Genomic DNA, 12,951 nt, shown 5'->3' with positions numbered 1-12,951 from the left:
GCTTCATCAGTGTAAATGAGTGGCTGCTTGGTGCTTCTGCTGGATGAGTTTCATTCCTGAAATGTTTTGGTTTTGCTATAGGACAAGACAACGAAAACACTCCAGACTACAGAACATAAAATTGTGGCTTACATGGACACCTATGAAAATGCAATAGTTGAAGAGAAGGTGAGACTCTTGACAAACACAAGGAGGTTCACAAATTAAAAAGTTAATGCTGTGTCTTGATAACAAGAAGAATGTACTTCACTGTGAGCATGGGATGAGTTCTGGTCAACTTGCTGATTGCTGAAATTCAGTTGTAAAGGAGAGTATGTGCAGAGAAAAATTAATGAAGTATCCCGGATTCCTGTGATGCTTGACAGTGCTTGGAAGAGCACCATGTTCTATATTTCTAAGGTATGAGCAGGTTAATGCTTTTTTAAAAATAACGTTTTGGTAACAAGAAAGCTTTCTGTTTCCCTCCTAGAAACTGGAATGTGGTTTTACAAAGGAGTTTGCTGACCTACCTGCTGATCTCCTTAATGAACTTTCCCAACTTTACAAACGTCGACCAGAGTAAGATCCTCCTGATGCCATCTGCTTAAATATTGGTGTTTCTTGGGAGTCAAGAATGAGAATGCTATTTATTTCAATGGTCAAAATTATTTTGATAATCAGTGGGCTGCCTGCTTTTTATTGGCTATTTAACAGTTGCTTTTTTGAGTACTTATATTTCCTCATTCACCCCCCACGATCTATTTTAAATGCAATCTAAATAATCATGAGGTTTCAAAAACATATATTCTTATTTTGTGTAAGATGCAGTCTTACCTATTTGTTCTTTGCTAGGAACTTGAAAGAATGAAATGTTCATAGTTGTTTTTGCACTTCTTTTGTGCAAGAGATAATAAAAAGTAAATATTTTATGTACTCTATATGTGCACTAGGGCCCCAGTGACAGAAATGGCCTTTGACACTGCAAACCCGTATGGCAATTGTTCAGGCTCAGCTGAAGATTACAAAGATGCACGTACCCTGTTAAGGAAATCCATGGATGAACTGGATAGTCCTGAGTACATGCCTAATGGCTTAGACCCATCTATATGGGAACGCTTTTGTCTAGCTAGAAGAAATAAAATGGAAACTGAGGAGCTGGTATGTAAAATTCTTTATTTTTCCAGTATACTTCTTGATATTTTCGGATCTGATAGTTCTACGGAGTTCAAGTGCAGGGTCAAGGTAATGGTGAAACAACAATGCAGCACACACGCAAGCTGCATTTGAGTTTGAAGGTTGCTTCTGACCACATTCAGTTCAGAATAATAGAAATGCTATGAAGGGAAATGGGATCTAGTTCTCCTTCACAGGAAAAATTAGCATATTAATGTGAATGGATTTTATCAGAATGATTATGATTTTGGTGTGGTTTCATTACAAAAAAAAAAAAAAACTACCTTTCCTCTGTCCATACCAAAAAAAATATTAAGGCATTCGGTTTTCATCATCTGTTGGAGTTGTTCTCTCCCTTTATCAGTCTACATTTGCAGCCATGCATTCCCATATTGTTTTAGAATGTCAAGAGCAATTCCTAACAGATGGTGTGGAAAAGTTCTAGCAAGCTGTTTGTTCAGCTTAAAAGCATGAAGGTGTAAATCTCAGTTTTCCAGAGACAGAGATACATGAGCTTTGACCAAAAGATATACAGATTTCCTTTCATGTGAATAAAATACGTGTAAATGAATAAATTATTTTCTGAGCAGTGTATAAAGATGCCCCAACACTGGAAACATTCAAGGTCAGGTTGGATGGGACTCTGATATCGAGTTGAAGATGTCCGTGCTCACTGCAGGGGGGTTGGACTAGCTATCTTCATGATCCCTTCCAGGGCAACCATTCTATGATTCTATGATTGTAACCTCCTTGTCCATGTGCTGAGATTCTCAAAATACCAGGCTATGTATTTATACATATGTTTGTCTTCTTAAGAACTTGTCTTCTCTGTTCTTGAAGAGTCTTGCCCTGCCATACTGACAAAGTTGAAAAAATTCAGAATGTCACAATATTGCTTGCTTAGGTGAAACAGAAAGACCGAACACTGGCAGAGATGCAGGCCTTTCTCCAGAGAAGAATGGATGACGATGAGAAGATTAAGTCAGAACTAGAAGGCATTTTCCAAGAACTTAGATGGTATTTTTTTTTCTTTTCCTATATTTTGCTATGTTTTACTACTCTACCGACACAGAGCTGAAAGTTACATACAAAATTATGCAGTGGTGTTCTCCAACACTCTTTTCTCTAGGATCCATCCTAGAGACCTACAATATTTCTGAAATGAGGTGCGATTGCACCACATGTGAGCAGGCCAAACCAAAAATTTTCACAGAAAGGGTCATTGGGCACTGGCAGAGGCTGCCCAGGGAGGGGGTTGAGTCCCCTTCCCTGGAGGGGTTTAAGGGACGGGTGGACGAGGCGCTGAGGGACATGGGTTAGTGATTGATGGGAATGGTTGGACTCGATGATCCGATGGGTCTCTTCCAATCTGGTTATTCTATGATTCTATAATTCTAAATCTGGGGATAAATTATACAAGAAAAAGGGTGCTGGCTGGAGTCTTCTCCATATCCTTCTCAGTTGTTATTAAAACTTCTGTTCAGTAACAGACACCTTCTCTCAGAACATGAGCTGGAGTATGTCAAACTGAATCAGTGGTTGAAAACTTCATGTATGGAAATAAGTTGCAAATTCTGTAGTCGCTTTGGGCGCAAGTACAAGACAGGCTCTTAAAGAGTAACCCCTACATGAAAATACCTCTCACCAGTAATAAATAAAAACATTCTGAGAATCATAGGAGGATTTATGCAAACCTGTTGAAATCACTAACTTCTTGTTTTCTGCCATTATAGGGTGCAGGAAGAGAAGAAGAAATTTCAAAGGAATTTGACTGTCCAGTTTTTGCTAAAGCAAGGACAGGTGGAATTGGAAAGTACTGGGATCCCAGACTACAGTGATGCCATTCTCATTAATAGGAGTGTTATTGAAGAACTGAATTCCTCTATCATGGTAATTTGCATTATCTGAAGGAAATCTAAGCTTTTTAAACAAATGTATTGTCCTTCAGGGGCTCTGCTTTTTCTCCAGTTTGACATCTAGTTTCAATTCATTACTACACACCAGGAGGCTCAATTGTAATCAAGAAGCTATTAAGGATTCCGTAATGTCTCTTATCACGATGTACAGATTGCAATATAGATTGCTTTCTTGATGTTTGATCAATATAATTCAGACCAATAAAATGGCAACAGTTTTTAGACACACCATCACTTACACACGCTGTAAACAGAAAATGCTAATCCAGTCTGAAAACTCCCTCAAGGCAAAGGCACAGTTAAGAAGCATTTGAACAGTAGCTTACATTAAGATTTAAAAAATAATACACTTTTTTATGTAAGGTGAAAATGGTGATGCTACTTAAAACAGTGCTTCATACTCCCATTAAAAGGTTCTTTTCTTAGGCATTCTAGCTGTACAAAAACTGCTACTGGACAAAGCCTTCAGCAGTGACTGCAGAATACCTTATAGAGGGCTGATTTGTATTCTGTAGAGCTAAAATGCCTTCATGTTCAAAAGACAGAAAGGTGGAGAGAGAGGTTAGCTGTAATTTTCTCCATCTCCTCCTCTGATCTAAGGCTGTGGCACAGAGCATAAAAGGGAAAAAATTCTACAAAAGATAACCATCTGGAGCAAAGTCTAGAAAGAGACTGCAGTATAGCACGTTCTTCTTACTAAAATTATAACTTTGGAAGCTTGTCCAACTTGTTGCAAATAATTATTCCATAATTTGCAAAATATGTTAATGAAGATTAATCTATTTTTTCAGGCTCAAGGAAGGAAAAAGATTGCTAGCATGGTGGAATGTAAAGACTTCTCTAAAGTGATATTTCATCTGGAATGGGAGCACAAGAAAATGAGAATGCAGATAGAAGATCTGGAACAGAAGGCTCGGGATATAGCAACGCTATCTATTTCAAAAGACCGCCAGCTAGTGAGTTACTTTCTTTATATTTTGACCACAGAAAATTTTGCTGGCTATACCTGTAAGATCATTTATACCTCTTAAGTCCCTTACTCCTATGGAGAAACCTGATGCCCACTAAGTCAACAATTTAGTTTTCAGAGTAAAGTTTTATTCTTGAGAGTGATCAGTGATGCAGCTGTTTGGTATGCTCAGCTGTAAACAAAGGCAAAATTAGCCCTAACTCTCGTTGTTTCAAAATCGGCACCGAGATTAAGGAATGAGGATTTTGCAGCCTCAGAAGACAGATCCTTTAAATAAAAGACTATAACTTCCTTTAAAGTGAAAGGTCTGAGGTGCTCCCATCTGGTATCTCACTGGGCTTTGAACAAGCCCAGCTGGCAGGCCAAAAACTGTAGGAAAAGGTAAGAGCCAAGGATACCAGTGGGAGAGGAGAGGATGAAGACAGCTTGTAGGGGAAGCCTGAGCATATTGCAGTATGGGATATAGAGGACTGCAAGGAAAGCTGATGGTTTTGTTGTGCTAAGGTGAGGGGCATAAAGGTTTGGAGTAAGAGTTGTTGGAGGATGGGTAAGCTATGGATATTGCAGTGGGGAGAGCTATAAAGCACAGAGAAAATGAAGAATGTTGGAGGGCAAGTAAGGATATTGCAATTCAATCAGAAGATTAAAAGAAAATCCTAAACACCTGTTTTAGTCAGGCTTCATTTTGCTGCCCTCCAAACTGCTTGTTCACTTCTGAATCAGAGCCAAGGGACTTTCTGTAACTGCCACCCACAAAACAGCCTTCCAAAGAGGTGATGTGACAACACACTGAAAAGTTCTTGTAGCAAATTAGTCACCAGTGTTGCTGTTATGTGTTAGCTTTTAAACTTCATTTTAACTGATGAGCAGAACTGTTGCTCTTTAGAGAGTTAGGCTTGCCCATAACAAAGGCAAATACCAGTTTAATCAGAATTTGAGTGCTTTGAGGGGCTTGACTTCACTCTCTGAGTAGAAATGTGGGGCTAGCAGGAAAGACAAGGCAACAGAGACCCCAACAACAAGATTAGAAAGAAAGGTGGCTTATATAAACGGCGACAGAGTGGGACAAAACCCAGAGACCACCTGGAATAAGGACTATTTGTGAAGCAGTGAGTGAAAGCAGTTTTGTGCTGAAGGTCTGCTGGGCCTTTCCTGTTTCTCCTTTTCTGACCAGAGCAGTTCACAAAATTTTACATGTCACTTCGGTGGGACAGTATCCTGAAAGGATAGATCTACATCTACAAAAACCTTTTTACTGCCCATTATGGGTTACACAGGCTGTTTATCCTTTGTCAATCGATAAAGGGATATTTTAGTAGCAGTGTGCTGAAGAAACACATCTTTAATAACTTCTGTGCAACCTGAATTACTATGCAGATACAAGAACAATAAAACAGAACTACGGAGAAACCACTCAAAAGAAAACAATCACTTTCCTCTCTGGTCTAAACACAGACTGTATAGCACCTTGGCCTCCAGCTGTGTTAGGTTAGACTACCTTATAAGCAAAAATGTAGCTGAGGTTTTTGGATCAACTCACAACAAATTAGGTTGGTCTTGGTTTCATTAACACATAATAGATAACATTATTTTTAACAGCTCTACAGTCTAGTAGTCACACAGCATCCAAGAATATATTTACCATGTCCATTTATGATCATTAGTAAAACTTTCCAATGTGCAGACTTCTAGTTTTTTGAGTTTTGCAATGTATGATTGTCTTTACAAAATTATGAAATGGTTAAGAACAGACAGGCTTAATGAGATGGCTTCTTTCTGCTTTTAATTCTTCAGTTCCTAAGTATGATGAACTACGACACCCACATCACCCACCAGATTTCAGCGATGGAGCAGAGTCTTGGCATCATGGATAAGGTAAATCCTAAGAGAACCACCACGTCTGAGAGGCACATTTTTAGTTTAAATGCAAGTCCTCTCCTTCATTAGCAAGAGGTGTTGGTAAGAAATAACTGCAACTGATACAGGCATAATGACTCTTCAGCTAACTCAAGGACTGCTGGAGCATAGCCAGAACAGCACACACAGGTGAATATATATCTCAGAATCATAGAATAGTTTGGGTTGGAAGGGATCTTAAAGATCATCCAGTTCCAACCCCTCTGCCATGGGCTCATGTCAAGCTTCTCATCAACCTGCACCCCCGAGTCCTTCTCTGCGGGGCATCTCTCAATCACATCATCCCCCATCCTGTACTGAAATCAGGGATTGCCCCGGCCCAGCTGCAGGATCTTGCACTTGGCCTTGTAGAACCTCATGAGGTTTGCGTAGGCCCACTGCTCCGGCCTGTCCAGGTATTTATTCATTAATAATCGCCTTTCAGTAGTTTTTTCAGCTTGTGCTGAGCTGTCTAGAGCAGCAGTTCTCTAGAGTCTTTCGAAGCAGTCTGCATTCATTGATTGCTGCATAGATCAACCCTATGGAGAGAAATCTACTTGCTTTGTTACCGGAATTAAATGCTTTCCTTCCTGATCCGAATGCAGATCTGCTTAACACTTTTTGCACAGCTTTGCCTATAGAAGTCACTCTTCCATTTCTAATGAAGCATTCTTCCAAATCTTCACTCCTTACTGTGTCTCTCCAGGAGTGCCAGCCTGTTCATAATACCACTGCCCCTCTGTTTTCAAAATAACACAGACACAACAATCTGATTTGCTGGCTCTCTCTCATCTATTTCAATATTCAGATGACGATTATCCTTGATTTTAAGTGATTCCACTGGATTTTCTCCAGGTTGCTGTAGCTGGCATCAGCCTCCTCATCCTCTTCAAGCTTCAATATTTGTGTTGTCACCTTACAGCCCATCTGACAGCTTCAGCACAACAACCCTTTTTTCAGCAGCTCAGAGCAGCCAAGAGAATGTTCTCAGCTCACACATTCCATTGACTTTCTTTGCTCTCTTTGCCTTTCAAGTTTTATCTTTAATATATCTCTTACCCTGACCTCTTGTCAGCTCCTTAATCAGAACTTTACAAAGCATATTGAAATATTTGTGAAAGACAAAGTAAAGCCAAAATGTGCTACTAGTTACATCCAAATACGCCAAAGTTTACTGAGGTACAAGGAAGTCATTAAGATTATAGGTTTCCATCATAAGTATGTCTTTTGTATAATCTCATATGTTTTCTGTATTCATTTGGGAACGGACAGCTGCACAAGAAGAACGTGAAGAAACGTCAGAAAAGAATTAAAGAGTTGGAAAAGTGCATCAGTTTAGAAGAGCAAGCAAACTACAACCTCAGCCTGCAGCTGAAAGAAATGCTTGTCTCTGTCTCAGAAAGGAGGCACATCTTTGAGGCAGCTGGTGAGTCACAATTTAAGTTACAAGCAAAGAACGTTCAGAAGATATTGCCAAGGCCAGATGGTCCTGTTCTCCATCAGCATCAGCTAAGGGACAAGGAGCACCTACTTCTTATTTTATGTGCACTACTAGTAGTACTTTTTCTACCACAATGTTTACTTAAGAGCATGCCCTTGTAACCAAAGTTAATTGACTAAATTGCTGAATGCCATACACAAATGATACAACTCTTTTTATTCTTCGAAGTCGTATTTGGACAACATAACTCGGTAGCCTGGCAGCACTCTCCTTCCAAACAAATAATTTCTGGGACCTTTTGGCTAAAGGATACAATTCCATATTTTCATTCTACAATATCTGAGCTTTTTTGTTCTTCTAGATATGATATTGCTGCTCTTGTCCTTCCCTTCTCCAGGCACTGGAAGATGAACTGAAGAAACTTAAAGCTTCCATCCAGGAAACTGAACCAGGTCGCCACGCCTCCGGAGGCAACGCCCCCCGAAGGCGGGGGTGGTGCCGAAACCCGGGGGCCGGGAAGGAGCTCCGGGAATCGGGAAGTCGCTTGGAATCGGGTGAACGACGGCCGGTGCGGCTGGACCAGCCCGGCGGGGAGGACGCTCCCGGACCCGCAAGGAAGATGGAAGCCCTTGTGAAGGTCGTATCGCAATTATATAAGACAGAGTGTAAGCCTAAAGATTTTATTCTCGCCGTTGCGAGACTTTTAGAGCTTGGGGTCATTGACCAGCCGGTGGATATTCTCCACCCCGGCCCCGCGGACTCTGCCCCCCCCACGTGGTGATGATTATGCAGAATCTAAATGTTTGCGAGAGGGGGATGCGTCCCCTCAATCCTCAAACCCCGGCCCGCTTACGGAGGGACAGAAACGAGCGGAATCCTTCTGGGGCGGGTTGGCCGGGGAGGCCGGGGGCGCCGCTGGAAAAGCGGAGCCCGAGGCAATCTCGGAAAGGCCGCCACCTTATGCGGCCCAAGATGGCGCCGAGCGGGAAAGGCGGGGTGAGAACGCTCGCGGCGGGAACAGGGAGGTAGCGCTGGAATTGAACGGCGCGTGCGAGCGTGAGGGGGAGGAGAACATAAAAGAGAAGGGTGGTGCCCGCGAGGGGCGGAGAGCCAGTCAGCGCCCGTCTGCTCCGAGCAGCAGGCGGGGCGAGCCGCGGGGAGGGGGCGGCCCCACCCGCAAGGGAGGTGGGCGGGGCCGGGGCCCGACAGAAGGAGCTCGGGGCCCGGAAGTGACCGGTCAGTCGAGTTCTGACTCCGGCTCGGACGCTAGTCCGGGCGGGTGGGTCACAACCGACTCGAGCTCAGAGGAGGAGGAAGTGGGGGTGCATAGAGTTAAAAGCCGACGCATCCCCACTCAAATTAAAGAAAAGCCGAGAGGGGGACAAATCCCTCTCACGGATTGGAGAAAAATAAAGATGGCATGTGCCGATTGGGCCCCATCGGCCAAGCTAGCATTCCCGGTTCGGGTCACAGACGGGGGACAGAGGGTCCACTCACCAATAAACCCTAAGGACATACAAGCAATTGTTAAAGCAATTGCAGATAAAGGACTTAATTCTGCCATGGTCTCCACCCTCATAGACAGCGTTTTCGGTGGAGATGACATGCTGCCCTTTGATATAAAACAAGCTTGCAGATTAATATTGGACGGGGCAGGGATGATTGTGTTCAAACAAGAATGGGAGGACAACTGCGTAAAGCAGCTGGCCCAAGTAGCTGGGGCAGATCACCCACTGCACGGCTCCAGCCTGCAGCGGCTCATGGGAACAGACCCAACCATGATCACCCCTCAGGCGCAAGCTCAGGGCCTGCGGGCCCATGAAGTCATGGCAACTACCCGTGCGGCCAGAGAAGCCATTCGCACAGCTTCTAGAGTCATCGCCAAGCCATCACCATGGTCCACGATAAAACAAAGTGAAAGTGAGAGTTTCACACAATTCGTGGACCGTCTCCAGGCAGCAGTCGACTCTTCGAGCCTGCCTGCGGAAGCAAAAGGCCCGGTGGTAGCAGAATGCTTGCGTCAGCAGTGCAACTCGGCAGCCAAAGAAATTCTGCGGTCATTGCCGGTGGGGTCGAGTATCGCAGACATGATCAAGCATGTCGCGAAGGAAGAGCGTCTAGCCCCAATCCAGATGGCCGTTAGCACTGCAATAGCCAACGTGATGGCATGCTCTAAATGTGGCCAGGTGGGTCACGTTGTAACAAACTGCCCTCGGTTTCATGACTTGCCAACAGCATTCCCCCTGCGCCAGAATCGACCCAGAGGACCGTGTTGGGTCTGCGGGAAGCAAGGGCACTTTGCCAAGGAATGCAGCTCTAAAACTCAGGGAAACGGGAGGGGGAGAGGGCACCTGGGCCGCGCACGGCTCTCTCCCACTTGGGACACCAGGCGGCCCAACTATGCCAACCCTGAATGGGGCGAAGCACCCCTGAACCTGCAGCCCCCCCGACAAGCAACCAACTTTATGGCTCAACCAGCGGTCCAGTCGAACCTGCCCATATCTCAGGGACAGCAAGGACCACCCTCTGGGGGCGAGACCCCAGGGTGGCCCTGGCAGTGAAGTGTGATAACCCACCAGTGGTGTGGGGGACTTGTTCCCTTTATAATACCCTAAATGGCACCACTATTAGTGTCCCCTGAGATCAATGTTTTCCCCATTGATGTAAGCATCCAAAGTGGAGGACCAATTATTTAGATTGTCATTTAAGGGATTTGTCCTCAACCTGTAGTCCATGGCCCTTAGAAGCTGTAGCCAACTCCTAAAGAATGTGTGAGAGGCAAGAAAGAAAAGCAAGACCACTGCCAATGCTCTCGTTGGCTCCTTTGAAATGTGTTAGGATTCCAGGCTCTAGAACAAGACCCTGTGGCTGGGTATTTACCAAAGTGTTAACCACAACGGGGCAGCAGAGGGAAAGGAATGGAACTATCCTACAGCTTTCAATCTTATTCTTTCTTCCATTAGATTAATTTAGTTTTGTTACAATATTTCTTACATTTGGGACCTGAGGTTTCTGAATATGCTTTGCCATGACACAACCACTTGAGTCCTCTTGGCATCCAGTACCAATTTTATTTAATTGTCCTTTTATAAAACTTTTCATTACAAGGATCCATCATGGATTTTTTTTCTCTGAAGAGTTGCTACTTAAAAGGGAGAGAAGCTCAAAGAAAGACAGCATTATCATCATCATCATTATTATAATTTTATACACCACCTTACTAATGCGCAGTTCAGGAAGCAACCTAGTTTAGAATTTACACAATCTCATCCTCAGTTTTCCATATTTTATTTAGTTTATGTGTTAAGACAGTCATGGCAGCAGGTACAAAGGAATATTATAGAACTCATCTTTACACAGAAAGCTCCTGATTCACAGGAGCTCAGTTGCAGCCTTCCCAAAGATTTGTGATCTTCAAGAGTCATAAAATCAGCAAAAATGCCTATATTAAATGTTTTTCTGGGTGATGTAAAGCCCCATTTGTTATAGATTTATTACTGTTAGTCCTATTTGATTTATAAAGTAAATATTAATATACTTTATTTCTGTAACATTTCCCCGCTGAGAAATTCAAAATGCTTTGTAAGCATAAATGGAGAGTAGGCTTCTTACCCAGAATCATGTAGCCAGCCCTTGGCATATTTTACTAGCAACATCTAGGCGCTTATGAATCTCTGTCCTATGTTTTCATCCCAAGTCCACCTATATTTCCTTTTTATAGAACCTTTATTGAGACAGCAGGTGTTGTTTTATAGAATTACAGACTCTTCATTCTTTTTCATCCATCTTATTGTCTAGTGTTCCTCACCACTTCTGCTCACATGCTTTGGATCTTCTCTTAAATGTTCTTACAAGGTTTTCTTGTGTTTTCTTCCCCTTTTCCCCTCCCCAAACCCTGTTCCATCTATTTCTTTCTATCGTGGTATTTATATGACCCCTATTACTATTGTATTTGAGCAGATCACTGTCTTTAATAACATTTAATGGTGAATTTCTGTTCTTCCTGATTTGAGAATGATAGATTTATGAGATTTATTTCAGTGAAATGAAATTCAAGGCACATGCAAAGTCTGTGGCAAGGATATTTCTGGAACTAATTTGCAGATGACACAAAGGTTGACAGAGCTGTTTTACAGAGTAATTTGGATTATATGATACGCTAAACTATTCAAACAAAGTGTGCTTTAGTACTGCCAAGTATGCAAGACCACATGTGCAAGTAATGTCTATGCAGTGGAAGACTATGTTGAAAAGTAATTTGAAAAACATTTGTCAGGGTGAGATAATAGTGGGTAACCGTTTCAATTTGGGCTTCCAGTGCTATTCTGACATTAAAAAAAAAACACAACAAACTTCTGGGGTCTCAGAGTGTTGAATTTTATCATAATTTTATCATTAAAATATTGGTTATGGTGGGTCAGCATTGTTGCAAGGGTAGGGAAAGTACCGGATGGATTCCAAGCTAGGGGACAAACCTGTAACAGACACAAGCGCTGGAGAATAAATTCAGATAAATTCAAATTTTAAAATATGTAATTTTAAAATGAAAATATAATTCATCATTCAGACAAGCTTCTAGAGAGAGAGGTGAGTTCTCCACCACTGTCTCCAGACAGACTTCTCTGGAGAATGTTCTCGTTTTTCAAATTACTCCCCTCAGTGAAGGACTAACTGAATAAATAGGACTGAAGTTATACAGGTGCTCAGGCTCTATGAGGGAGTGCTCTTTTTTTTTTTTTTTTTGCTGTAAAATGTACGTAACTGCTTGTACAGATATTTGTCAATCGTTAATTGAACTTGTTTATTTTTTTTGCTGAAGCCAAGAGATTCTGCTAAGCCGTCAGTGCATCCTACTGCCCACTGCTGGACTGCGACCTCAGAGATTTACTTGGGCTGTAAGGAAGGATATGTTATGGCAATTGATGCTGAGAGAGGCAGTGTTTCTGTTCTTCAACAAAAACCTCTCCCTGGTAAGAAATAGCTGTGTGGTGTCTTTTATTCAAGTAGGGAGGAAAAAGGATAGGTGAAAGCTTTTTTTGCTTTCTGCTGTTCTGCTATTGTATATCTTACAGAAATTGTAAAGACATATTTCTTTTATTAGTAGGATAAACATTCAGAACTTCTGGGTGGGTTTCTTTAGCACCCAACAATTTGCTTTCATTTTTTTTTGGAAAAAAAAAAAAGAAAAACTTCTAAATACATCAAAATTGATAAAATGAACAATAGTTACAGCAGTCCTGATCTTATTAACCAGCCCTACTAGGTTAACAATAAACTATTAATATACCAGCTATATGTATTTTTACTGTTAGTTAAGCACCAGTAATGCATTTTATTTTGCATGAAATATTGGACTGTCCTCCTCTGATACGGTAGATGATGTTAGAACAGATGAGCTCATGATGAATCTTTAAAAAACGAAACCAAATTTGACGTAATATTGCTTAATAGAATTCCTTAAGGTCAGCAATTATAGGAACTATTTTGTATTCAAAACAAGTCTATAAAGATTATCAGGCATTAATGCATTACATATGAAGCACAGAAAGTGAACAGAAGACGTCTTTGACTTCATA

The 12,951-nt window shown here is 42.0% G+C and overlaps 2 protein-coding genes across 2 annotated transcripts in view; both read left to right on the top strand.

Annotated features, from left to right (window-relative positions):
• The window catches only part of LOC138733922 (uncharacterized), a 58,376-nt gene extending 48,440 nt beyond the window's left edge, over positions 1 to 9,936 (top strand). The window contains 11 exon segments of the mRNA XM_069881439.1: positions 82 to 168; positions 470 to 558; positions 930 to 1,137; positions 2,057 to 2,169; positions 2,886 to 3,042; positions 3,860 to 4,024; positions 5,833 to 5,913; positions 7,207 to 7,510; positions 7,604 to 7,626; positions 7,773 to 8,015; positions 8,083 to 9,936. Of these exon segments, the coding sequence (XP_069737540.1) occupies positions 82 to 168; positions 470 to 558; positions 930 to 1,137; positions 2,057 to 2,169; positions 2,886 to 3,042; positions 3,860 to 4,024; positions 5,833 to 5,913; positions 7,207 to 7,510; positions 7,604 to 7,626; positions 7,773 to 8,015; positions 8,083 to 9,936 (3,324 nt within the window).
• A 54-nt stretch (positions 9,937 to 9,990) lies between these two features.
• LOC138733921 (uncharacterized) overlaps positions 9,991 to 12,951 on the top strand; it is a 79,140-nt gene continuing 76,179 nt past the window's right edge. The window contains 2 exon segments of the mRNA XM_069881438.1: positions 9,991 to 10,038; positions 12,195 to 12,345. Coding sequence (XP_069737539.1) covers positions 9,991 to 10,038; positions 12,195 to 12,345 — 199 coding nt within the window.

This window comes from Phaenicophaeus curvirostris, unplaced genomic scaffold, assembly GCF_032191515.1.
Source record: "Phaenicophaeus curvirostris isolate KB17595 unplaced genomic scaffold, BPBGC_Pcur_1.0 scaffold_46, whole genome shotgun sequence".
NCBI lineage: Eukaryota > Metazoa > Chordata > Aves > Cuculiformes > Cuculidae > Phaenicophaeus > Phaenicophaeus curvirostris.
This window is presented reverse-complemented; position numbering and strand designations above follow the sequence as displayed.